Source organism: Tetrao urogallus (genome assembly GCF_951394365.1).
Source record: "Tetrao urogallus genome assembly, chromosome: 2".
NCBI classification, from domain to species: Eukaryota; Metazoa; Chordata; class Aves; order Galliformes; family Phasianidae; genus Tetrao; species Tetrao urogallus.
In genome coordinates, this window is record NC_136814.1 from 3,301,644 (window position 1) to 3,313,232 (window position 11,589).

At 54.4% G+C, this 11,589-nt stretch overlaps 1 protein-coding gene across 1 annotated transcript; it reads left to right on the plus strand.

The window, feature by feature from the left end:
• Positions 1 to 2,294: 2,294 nt before the first annotated feature.
• On the plus strand, positions 2,295 to 8,550 carry BCL2L11 (BCL2 like 11; the record flags this gene model as incomplete). Its single annotated transcript, XM_079532522.1, has 3 exons — positions 2,295 to 2,631; positions 5,240 to 5,352; positions 8,461 to 8,550. 3 exons carry the CDS (start codon positions 2,295 to 2,297, stop codon positions 8,548 to 8,550), a joined length of 540 nt encoding a protein of 179 aa, XP_079388648.1.
• Positions 8,551 to 11,589: the final 3,039 nt, after the last annotated feature.

Consider the following 11,589-nt stretch of genomic DNA (forward strand, 5'->3'; position numbering starts at 1 on the left):
GAAGTCGTCTTTTTCTATTCCAGTATGGAGCAGAATGAAGCCCATTGCAGCCCATCCCATCAGCCAGCAGTGCCGTCACCGATGTGGAGGTGCTTGCAGGGCTGTGCTTATCCCGCAGCCTTCTGCTCATCAGTTGAGGTGGGTTCCATCCATGCAGCTGTTGGGCTTCAGGGGGCTGTGGTGTGTGAGAGAGAGGGCAGTCCTGGAGAGAATGCTGGGGTGTGGACACTCGCTGACCCCCAAAACGCACCAAGATACGGTCTGGGTGCAAAGGACATCCTGTTCTTGTGAGACGTTTACCCTCGAACTTCTGCGCGCGTGAGCCACCCACACAGAAACCAAAGTGATCTGTGGGGAGAAAATAGCAGAAGCTGACTGTCGCCGTGCTGCCGCAGCCGCTCCCTTCCCAGCCCGGACCTTGCGCGGCACTGCCGGCTGTGCTTTTCCCTAACGCCCTTCCTCAGTTAATTTCCCCAAGGGTTTTTCCCCTTGTCTTTCGGGACTGGAAACTTTGGCCCCCTGAGGGGTGGAGGGGTCAGTGCCTCATGTTCCAGTGCTGCTTGGAACCACTGCCGATCCCTTCACCCTCCAGTCCCAGTGTGAGCCACAGCGAGCAGCCCAGTTCCATCCCAGTGGGTGCAATGGTGTGTGTGTGGTGACCCACCTGGTGAATGAGGGAAAGGATGAGGGAAACTGCTGCTGATGCAGTCTATCCGGACTTTAGTGAATTCTTTGCCTCTGTCTCCCACATTATTCTCCTGCAGGAGCTGCAACCCGTGACTTGGATGGGTGTGCTCTGATGGCCAGGCTTGGAGCGTGGTGATGAATGGAGTCACATCCTGCTGGCAGCTGGTCGTGAGTGGTGTTCCCCAGGGGTTGGCACTGGGTTTAACCCTGTTTAATGCCTTTATAGATGATCTGGATGAGGGGATTGAGCGCACACTCAGTAAGTGTGTAGATGACTCCAAGTTGGAGGGAAATGTTGATCTGCCTGAGAACAGAAGACCTTACAGAGGGATCTGGACAGACTGGAGGGCAATGGGAGGAAGTTCACCAAGCCCAAGAGCCGGGTGCTGTGCTTTGGCCACAGCAGCCCCACGCAGCGCTGCAGCCTTGGGGCAGTGGCTGGCAAGCTGTGCAGAGGTAAAGGCTGCGGGGCCGTTAGCTGACAGCCGGCTGAACGTGAGCCAGCAGTGTGCCCAGGTGGCCAAGAAGGCCAACGGCACCCCGGCGTGTGTCAGCAGCAGGAGGTGAGCGGCCCTCCGCACTGCCGCTGGTGAGGCCGCACCTCCAGTGCTGCGCTCAGCGCTGGGCCCTCACTGCAGGAAAGACACCGAGGGCTGCAGCGTGTCCAGAGAAGGGCAGCGGGGCTGTGAGGGGTCTGGAGCACAAGTGTGATGGGGAGCGGCTGAGGAACCGGGGCTGTTCGGTCTGCAGAAGAGGAGGCTCAGGGCAGACCTCGTGGCTCTGCAACCCCCTGAAAGGAGGCTGTGTGAGGCGGGGTCGGCCTCTGCTGGCAGGGAACGGCCATAGGATGAGAAGGGGATGGCCTCACGTTGTGCCAGGGGAGGTTCGGGTTGGCTGCTAGGAACAATTCCTTCTCCAGAAGTGATTCTGCACTGACACAGCTGCCCAGGGAGCGGTGGGGTCACCTGGAGGAGTCCCAGAGCCGTGGGATGTGGCACTGAGGGACGTGGGCAGCGGGCACGGTGGGCTGTGCTGTGATGATCGCAGCGGTCTTTCCCACCCCCGTGCCCGGGCTGTGAGTGATGTAACGCTGTGCGCGCGCACACATCCCCGCGCGCGGCACGGCCGTACAGCGGTGTGCGCGCGCACCCGAAGGCGCGTGCCCGCAACGTGCGCACGGCGGCAACGGGGCCGCGCGCGCTCCCGGCGGAGGGCAGCGGAGGTGAGCGGGGCGGGGCGCGGCGGGGCGGTCCGCGCGGTGGTAAACACGGGGCGGGGCGGGGCCGCGCGAGGAGGCGGAGGCTGCGGGCGCCGCGCACAGGGCCGCCGGCAGCAGCCTGCCGCCGCCCGCCCGCTCCCCCGCTCCCCCCTTCTCGCCCCCGCGACTCCGCCGGCGGCACCGTGAGCGGACCGGGAGGGAGGGCGGGGGGCGGCGGGAGGGAGAGGGGCGCGGGGCGGGCGGCGCGGGGCCGCGGGCAGAACAATGGGGCCGGGCGGGGAGCGGCGGCGGAGGAGGAGGAGGAGGAGGAGGAGGAGGAGGAGGAGGAAGGGGCGGGTAGGGCCGGCTCCCGCCGCTCAGCGCTCCGCTCCGCCCGCAGGCGCAGCCCATGGCCAAGCAGCCCCCCGAGGCGAAGGCGCCCCGCGACCGCCGGGCCGGGCGGCTGCCGCCGGGAGAGGGGCCGGGCCCGGCCGTCCCGCTGCGGCCCGGAGCCCCCGCCGCGCTGCCCGGCGCCGCCCGGCCCGCCTCGCCCGGCAGCCCCGGCCCGTTCGCCATCCGCTCGCCGCTCTTCTTCTTCGTGCGGAGGTCCCCGCTGCTGCCGCGCTCCTCCAGCGGCTACTTCTCCTTCGAGGCCGAGCGCAGCCCCGCGCCCATGAGCTGCGATAAGGCCACGCAGACCCCCAGCCCGCCGTGCCAGGCCGTCAGCCACTACCTGAGCGCCATGGGTGAGTGCCGGGCGGGGCGGCGGCTGGCAGGTAGCGCTCGGGGATGGCGGCCGGCCGGGCGCTCTGGCCGCGCGGTGCCGTTTGCTTTGCTTTGCTTTTTTTTTTTTTTTTTTTCCCTCGTGGTGAAGGTCTGTGGTTACAGCTGCAGCGCTGACTGTAACGTGCCCTTAGGAAAGGTTTTCTGACCTTACTGCCGTCCTTACGGCTCGCTGCGAGTTTCACAACGAGCCGCTCGCGTGGCACCGCCCGGACGGCGCCCGCCGCTCTGCCCCGGGCACGGAGAGCAGAGCCGTGCCGTGCCTGGAGGCGGCCCGCCGTGGGAGTGCCCGAAGAATGTCACCCGAGCCCCGCAGCCAGCTGTCTGCTGCTGCCCGAGGAATCTCCGGCGGATGTTTGGCTCTCGGTGGGAGCAGAGCTGTGGGTTTGTTTGCTTGTGCGGGTCAGCTCTCGCCGTGCCTGCGGGACGTTGCTGTGCTCTGCACGGTGTGCGCTTCCCGTCGGCCGGCAGCGAGCAGGGGGAGGCGGCTGGATGTGTGCGAGCAGCACGGCCGTGCCGTCCTCCGATCCTCATTGAGCTCGGGTGAGGCACGGAGGGGGAAAGGAGCGGTTTCATCTCAGCCCTGCGTGGAAAAGGGGGAAATCCTCTGGGCGCAGTGAGGAAGCCTTAAAGCGGTTGAGGCGTGTGTTGGTGCGGTGCGGGCTGGTGCTCCTTTTTGCCTGCCTGACCTGTGGTTGTGTTGAAGGGGATTTGAGTTACAACAAAGCCTGGAGGGTGGTTTGGTTTCTACCTGTGAGTGTGGGCACGGCGGTGTTGTTTTGCATCATCCTCACGCGGCGCTGCTTCTCAGGGCTGGGTGTGGGTGTGGGTGGAGGTGGCAGCTCCTGCTCCACGGGTGACATTGGGCAGGGAAACTTGGCAGACATCTCCTGGGCTTCAGGCTACAGACTTCACTTTGGCACAATTAGAGGAGGAACAAACGAAAAAAAAAAAAAAAAAAAAGAAGTCATAAAACCGTAGAGCTGTTGGAATTGGAAGGGACCATCGTGGCCACCTGGTCCAACTGCTCCGCAGCGAGCAGAGATGCTCAGACCTCGTGTGTCCCCGAGGCTGAGGCACCCCCCACCTCCTCAATTGGTGGCCCATCTCCAGCAGCCTGAATTACCCATCGCTGGCGGCCGCAGTCCCGGTGTTGGCGCAGCCCAGAGGTGTGCAGAGCACCCATCCGTGGCTCACCCGGCGTGGGCCGGCTCCCGCTATGACTGTGGCCACGCTCCGAGAGTTCCCCTGCCTCTCTGCAATTATGACTGGACGCTTTTGATATTGCGAGCCGGCAGCGCCGCAGAAAGTCCTTTCTGAAAACCTCAGCCCGATTTCACTCTCAGCCACGCGTCCCGGCGGGAGGGCTGTGCTGCGGGGCCGTGCCCTGCCGCGTCCCGCCTGGTGCCGTGGGGCTCCTGCGTGGGCTCTGCTCTCGTGCTGCAGTTCATTCAGCGACCGGGGGAAGCAATAACACGGGGCTGTCCCGGGAAGGCGGCGGGCACCGCTCCTGCGCTACTACAGTGTGAAAACAAAACAGCTCCCGAGCCAAGCCGTGTCAGCTTGGCTCAGAAATGCATTTTCCAGTCGGGTCAGAGCCAGACTCCTTATTTAATTTTTTTTATTTTTTTTTTATTTTTTTTATTTTTTACTGCCCTACTAATCCTTTGAGTATTTAGAGATTGGAAGCTATTTGTATTCCCTCGCGAGTCCTTTTGAGCTTGGGTGCCAAGTTTGTGAAATGCTCTGTTTTGTTTTGAGTGCTGGTTTTTGTTTTGTTTTTGAGGGGGGTGTGTGTGTGGTGTTTTCTTTTGTCGTTTTCTATTTTTTATTACTTCTTTTTTTCAATTTTTAGGCTGTGTTTCTTGCTCAAATCTGAGCTTTCCTTGGCAGGAGGGGGCACAGGTGCTGCACCGGGGCTTGCTCATTTCCCTTCCAATATTTGGCGGCTTGTACCGTGGTTTTATCATGTGCTCAGGAGCTTAAAATGGAGACTGAAGGCCCTGGTGCTGTATATTCAGCATAACTGATATCTTAGCTCTTTTTTTTTCACCTTTTATAAGCCAGTGACATTTTCTTGCGCCTGGTTTATTTTCTGCTGAAGTGCTGGAACATAATACTGAAGAGCAGAGCCTTCCAGCCCCATGGTGGGGATGAAAAGTCCCAAAGTTTGCTCTGAGTGCACTTTGTCCAATTGTGGCTTTCTTCTTAGCACAGCAGAAACAACCATGCTCCTTGTCTCGTTGGATGCCTCCACCGCTGGGGGAAGAAATGTGAGAATTAGACCAAATTATCAGGGCTGAGGTTTTTTTAAGGTTAGAGAAGGAGGTGCTGCTTTGCCCTGTGAGAAATCATTATGTTTAGAAAAGGGGAAAATAGGATTTTGCTAGGGAAGAAGCTGCTGATGTAATAACGAATCAAAGCCTAATACCAACACAGAGCCAACACTGGTACAAGCCTGCAGCATGCACATCGCACGGCCAGTCTCGGTTGCATTCTTCCCAGGTTTAATGGAGCATTTGCTTTCTGAGTTGTTCCTGTTTCCAACGCTCTGTTTTTTGCTCTGTGCAGCTTCCAGGTGGCGATCTCACTCACTTGCAGAAGAAATACAACCAGAAATATGGATTGCACAGGAGCTGCGGCGCATCGGGGATGAATTCAATGCCTCCTATTGTCCAAGAAGGGTAATTCTCTTATTTTTACTTTCCATTTCTTTACGCACAGTCTCTAAAAGGGAAAAGCTTAATCATATCTGGAAACTAGCTCTGTGGCAAGTGTTTTGTTCACTCAAATGTAGAAAAGGATGCGCGGGTGGCTGTCGTCTGCTGCCGCCGCGTCATGAAAGATACTCAGCACCACCTTTCGAGTTGGGACCGGAGATTTTCGGGTGTCGTGGCTTCATTCATGGTACTGAGAGCCAGTAAAGCATCATCTGTCTCTGCGTTAGCGCTGAACTGGTGATAAGGAGGGAACCATGTAAGGCAAGCAGAGCTCTGTGTGTTGTTGGGGTGGCATTGGAAGGAGCTGTGTGAGTGGCTGGCAGCTCTTGGGAACCAGCACTGCTGTTTTAAGGGAATTGCTGCTGTGAAGGGTCACCAGTATCAAAGTCTAGCAACAGGGATGAACCTCCTCTGGTAGCTTATTTCTCCTAGAAGAATTCAGCAAAAGCTCCTTCAAAAATTGTGTGTTTCATAGAATTACTAAGGTTGGAAGAGACCGCTTGGATCGTCCGGTCCAACCGTTGATCCGTCACCACTGTGCCCACTAGATCTGTAAGGCTGTAAGTTTGAGAGGCTGTAAAATCTCACCTTGAAGTGGCGCAACAAAACTGAGCGGTACTAACGTGCACAAAAAAAAGTCATCAAAGAGATGAGGTAACAGCAATTATCAGAAGAGCAGCCTTAGCTGATAACTTGCTCTCATCCATTGTTCACAGCTGCATGTTTGTACGTGTGGTTTCTAGTCCTTCTCCCCCTTCCTTTGGCTTACCTGTGGGAAGAGGAGAAGGAGACGTGTGTGATGATGTGCTGACTGCCCACGTCTTTATTCATCCCCCTGGCTCATGAGTCACTTCCTCACTGTGTCCAGAGTCTGCACGGCAGAAGCTCTCCCCAGATTGGGTGCCTGTCCTGGTGCTGCCCCACATCCACTCCTGCCTCTGCTCTCTCACCAGCTCATTCTTTTTGAGTTCATATGTTTTTCCCCTGCTCTGGAGTCAGCAGCTTCCCTCGTGGATTTGCTCATTTTCCCTCCCTGCTGCTCACGTGGGTGAGGGCTGTAGCAGGGCTCGTTGGGGAATGCAAGGGCAAAGTAGTATCGCTTCCCGCAGGCTTAATTAGTCTGATGAATTCCTCTTGTCTGTTGCATCCAGAACCAAGCGGCTTTCAGAGCATTTAAGTAATTGCTGTGGATTTATTGTCCCCAGCGTTCTTGGCTATCGCTCCCTGAAAAGTTGCCTTTGCCTTCTGTGAGCAGCTTGCTGTTGAAGGAGCTCACACTTACTGAGCTGGATTGCCAGCACAGCACCAGGGAAGGGGTAAATGTGAAGTTTTGCTGGCAGCCCGTGCTGCCATCACCCTCCAATCGCAGCAGGTTCATTCGGGCTTGCCCTTTGAGCACGGGTGGAAATGGGGAACTCAGCGGTGCCAAAACGGTGCTTGCCAGACAGGTCAGGGCTGTCGGACGGGTCGGCGCTGCTCCTCTGCCCCAGCGTGCCCAGCTGGCGGCCCCGGGACAAGAACCTGGCTGGGATGCCAGGAGGGTTCCCCAAAAGCAGCCTGGCTGTGTTCTGTCTGCCCTTAAAAGCTCCCCAGGGCAAAAACAACAGAGAATTAGGTAATTCAGCATTGATCCACCTTGACAAAGAGGTTGAGCAAGCGGGAGCAGCCGGCGTGCTCTCCTGCCTCGAAGCCCAGCTCCACGCACAGCAGATGCATGGTGAGCTAAAATGCGCTGCTCACCCTTCTCCACCTGGCTGTGGGATGTTTGAGCATCTTCTGTTGGGGACAGTGCACTCTGTGTGCCCTGTGCCTGCAACAGGAGTTTGCAAATTGGTGTAAGCAGCGTGATTTCTCCCTGCAGGGCATGTACAGACATGGTTCTGCTGCACTCAATATAGCCCAAACCACACCGTGTTCTGACAGCATGGGAAACCAGAGGTGGTGGTGCTGGCACTTCTGTTTTGCTGTTGGGCTTGGGGGAGGGAAAAGGGACCCCAAAAGTAAACTCTCTTCGAATGTTGCTGTGAAATACTGGTCCTGTGCTCAAAGGAGGAGTGCTCGGCTGCAGTGGTTGCTCCTAGAGCCATTAGAGCTGAAGCCATGACTACCACCATCAGCAGGAACCTGTCTCTGCTACCACTGCTCTTCCTGCTGCAGGTCTTTATTTCTAGTTGGGTTTTGTATTATTATTATTATTATTATTATTATTATTATTATTATTATTATTATTACCTCCCTGCTTCTCTTAGCAGGGCTTACTGCTTGCTTCCACACTGCAGTCTCAAGCAGCATTACTCACATCCCACACCCAGGTGATGTCCTCTCTGAGCCTTCATGGCAGATGTGGCTGGGAGCAGGCGGCTTTGGCCCACTGAGGACTATAAAGCTTCTTATTGAAACTCAACATGAAGGGAGGCTGGGTTTACTTCTTGGTAAAATCATAAAATGCATGATTTCCAGTTTGTGAAATCTCTCAGTCTCCAGTGTTAGCAAGAGCTGAGAACTGTGTGCTCAGCCTCACTTGAAAGCGTCGGGGTATTTGCCCTATTTGTGCTGGATCATCTTCTGCTCAGAAAAAATCTTGAGTTGGCTTCAGTGAACTTGAATGGAGCCCAGTTTATGAATGTGCTGGAGGACAATGCCAATCCCTGAGGCTGGGGACAGGGAACTGGTCATCTTGCAGCAGTCTTGGTTTGGTGCTGGCTGGGATGCCAGCAGTGGCTTCCCCAGGACTGAAGCGCTTGATGTCATTGAGCTGAGTTGCCTTCATTTTATTTCTGTGTTTTCTCCCTCTGCATCTCCTTGGCAGTGACAAATAACAAGCATCAGTGCATTTTGGCCACCCCTTGGGGCGAACTTTGTTGTCTCATCTGTACTGAACCCCCTGAAGCAAGCTCAGTAGGTAAATGTAGACCTTTCCTGGTAGTGGCAGCAGTGGGGAGAAAGCTCAGAGTTGCAGTGCGGAAGGCGCCAGGCCCACCTTCTCCTTCCTCACGTGCAGGAGATGTTCAACTCACGGTAGCTGGGGATTCAAGTCACTTTCTTACTTTCTGCCCCCTGTTTCCCTCCTAGGGTTTCTTGGATAACCACGCTGGAAACCCCCAGGTGGTCATTCTGCGCCTCCTGCATTACATCATCCGCCTCATCTGGAGGATGCAGTGACACCGGCCGTGTGGGCTGCTGGGACTCGATGGCTCCTTCCAAAATCCAGTGGAGAAGAGCCAATGCCAGAGCTTGGAGCTTCCGAGCTGCCCCCCCTGGCCTGGGCGTGCGGTGGCCGGAGGAGGGTGGATTTCCCACGTGGACCTGCCGGGATTCTCCAAAGCTAGATTTTATCTGAGAGTGGTGTTTACTGTGTTTCTCTCAATTTTTAATTATTGTTTTTTAAATTGTCTCAGAGAAATGTCCTCAGTGACGATGTTCGGTCATCGTTTCTGGAAATCTGTCGGCTCATCTTGGATGCGTCCCAAGACCCTCCAGATCCAGCTGATCTGCAGAGCTGCCTTATTTGTGCTGCAGGTGTTGCAGGGAGCATTGGACGCGCCCCGGCCGCTGCGCTGCCGCCTCCTCCTGCCTGCCAAAGAGGATGAGGATGGAAGAAGGGCGGAGAGATTTTAATCAGCACTTCTTTTATGTGTAAATACCTAATGCTACCCCAAATCCAACTTCGGTTGCGTCATGCAAATATTCCTATTTCCTGCTGACTGTTTTTGGTTTTTTTTCCTTCCCAACTTTTATTTTAAGTTCTGAATTTCAAGACTTAGCTGTCAGATTCCCAGGGTCCAAAATATCACAACCAACCAACCAAACAAAAAAAAAAAAACAATCCACCAGGTTGCCTTTTTAGAAATTCTTTCTATAAGACGTGTGAAAATGCTTACGTATTGTATAATATTATAATATATAATATCGGTGACTGAGTAATTCAGCAATAAGATGTCCTTGGAGGCAGGTTAAAACAGTTCCCAAACCATTGCAGTTTTGCACCCAGTGACAGGTTCCTGCTGTGCGACTCCAGGAACTGTTCTAAAGGCATGGTTAGCGTGTTGCTGTTAAACCCAAGAGGGTTTTTGGCACACTGGATGTTTTCTGGGATCCTCTGTTTGGACTGGACCAGGGCTATGGGAGAAGTCTGCAGGCGAGGAGCGAGGGGATGAAGACCCTGAAGGTTCCTGTGATGGAATCCAGCTGAATGAGGGGCCGTGCAGTGCTGAAGGACGCAGACTTGCTTGTGCACGCTGTTCAGATGGTAACGACTCACCATAGAGCCTTGGGCAGGTCTTCTCCTTGTGGCACATCTCCTCCTTCCACCTGGGAAGACCTCAGCAGGTGTTTGAAGTCCCAGGATGATGCCCTTTCTCTCCTCTCGTCTGGAGACCCTGCCACGTGGCTCTAGAAGCTCACCACATGGGTGTGTGGTGTCCCAGCCAACGGAGACCCTGCCATCATCTCTGGTTCATCTCGCACAGGAGGCTTCTGCACAGCCGGTGCTTTTTGGGGCGCGTCGTTGCTTCGACCGCCTGCGTTTCTATGCACAAACGTAACTCCTCTCACCTTCAAAACTGTCCCCTTTCCTCCAGCTGGTGCGGATGGTCCTAAAACCACCTTCCAAATGCTGCAGTTAGTTCTGGTTTCACCAGCACCATAGAAGAAGCAGCAGCAGCAGCAAACCCGGCCCTATGGTAGCGGTTTTTCCTACCGCGTTGCAATATGCACGTCAGGAGAAACTGTCCTGCGTGCCGCTGTGTGGAGATCAGTGTTCCTGTGTTAGAAGAGCTGTGTACAGTCTGACCTCTTTGCACCAGCTGGGAGGCGATGACCCGTTGGCGTGGGGCTGCCTGCCCCTGATTGCACTCGTTGGAAGGAGAATGGAGCAATTTTAGCTTTTCTGGTCCTGCGTCCTTTGGAGCACACCAAAGAAGGGTGGCCAGCACCCAGCACTTTGCCCTGTCCTCCTGGCTCTATGCTGGGCAGAAAAAAAGAAGGGGAAGAACGCAAGGGATTGGCACCATCTGGCTTGGGCTGCTCCACATCCAGCTTTCCCAGCCAGAATGCAGACAGAGGAAAACGTAGCTCCAAAAAAGAAAACCAGGCTTCGTCCCTGTAGGGTTGTGAGAATTGTTTAATTTTGGTGGTTTTATTGTTTTTGCTTTTTAATGTCCAGAAAAAGAAGAACGATGGTTTTAAATCAGCTTTAGCAGTGCTCACCGATGGATTTGGGGCGTTCTGAGCCCACATCACCAGTGCTCTCTGTTCTGCCAAAACGATTCCATGAAGTTCAGTGGTTGCAGAGAACCCCCGTTGTGCTGGATGGTCCCACGCCACGCGTTACGCCTCCCAGTTGGTCACTGTAAATACCTGACTATTTATTAGAATAGGACACCGTATTATTTTCATCATCTGAGCCAAATATCTGCGTGCAATGTATTCTCTTTCCATTCTCTCATGTAAGTTTTGTACAGCTTATAAGTAATCAAAAAAAAAAAAAAAAAAAAAAAAATCCTGTTTTTTTTTTTTTCCCTAAACTTTTTTAGAGTTAAACTTGGTAAATACTGTAGATCCTCCCCCTCCCTTTATTTTTTTTTTCCCCCTGCCCCTGTGTAATCAATGCACTCTACTGTTCCATCATGCTGTAACTTGTAGAAACGATGGCTATTTATTTCCTGCTTATTTAAATTCCTGTCGAGGTTCTGCCTGCCCCTCTCTCCTCCTGCCCCAGGTCTGTGGTGTGGATGCTCTCCCATATGAGTGATGGACCTCCCAGCGCTGCCCGCTGGATCCAGCGCAGCCAACGCGGCGCAGAGATGATTGCTTTGAAGTGCCTAAGTCCTGCACACCCATAGGGATTTAAGCACCTCCGAGATGACAGCATTAGTGAAATTCAGGGGAAGTTTGGCTTCTCCACCACGATTTTGGTCCTCTCCTCTTTAAAACCACATTCTCTTCTGTCTCAGCCAAGATCCAGGACCAGCTTTAGCATCAGGTACAACCGGAGTGCACACTGATGTCCCAGTTAATCACTAACTCGTTTTCATAGGACCCAGCATATGTAGCATTTTTATTGCAATTTCCCTGGCTTACTTGTGTTTTGCACTGATGAATTTTGGACAGGGTAATTGCCACTTTACTTGTGCAATACTGCTGTAAATAATTGCAGATCTTTTTTTTTTTTTTTTTTTTTTTTTTTAAGATGCAATCTTT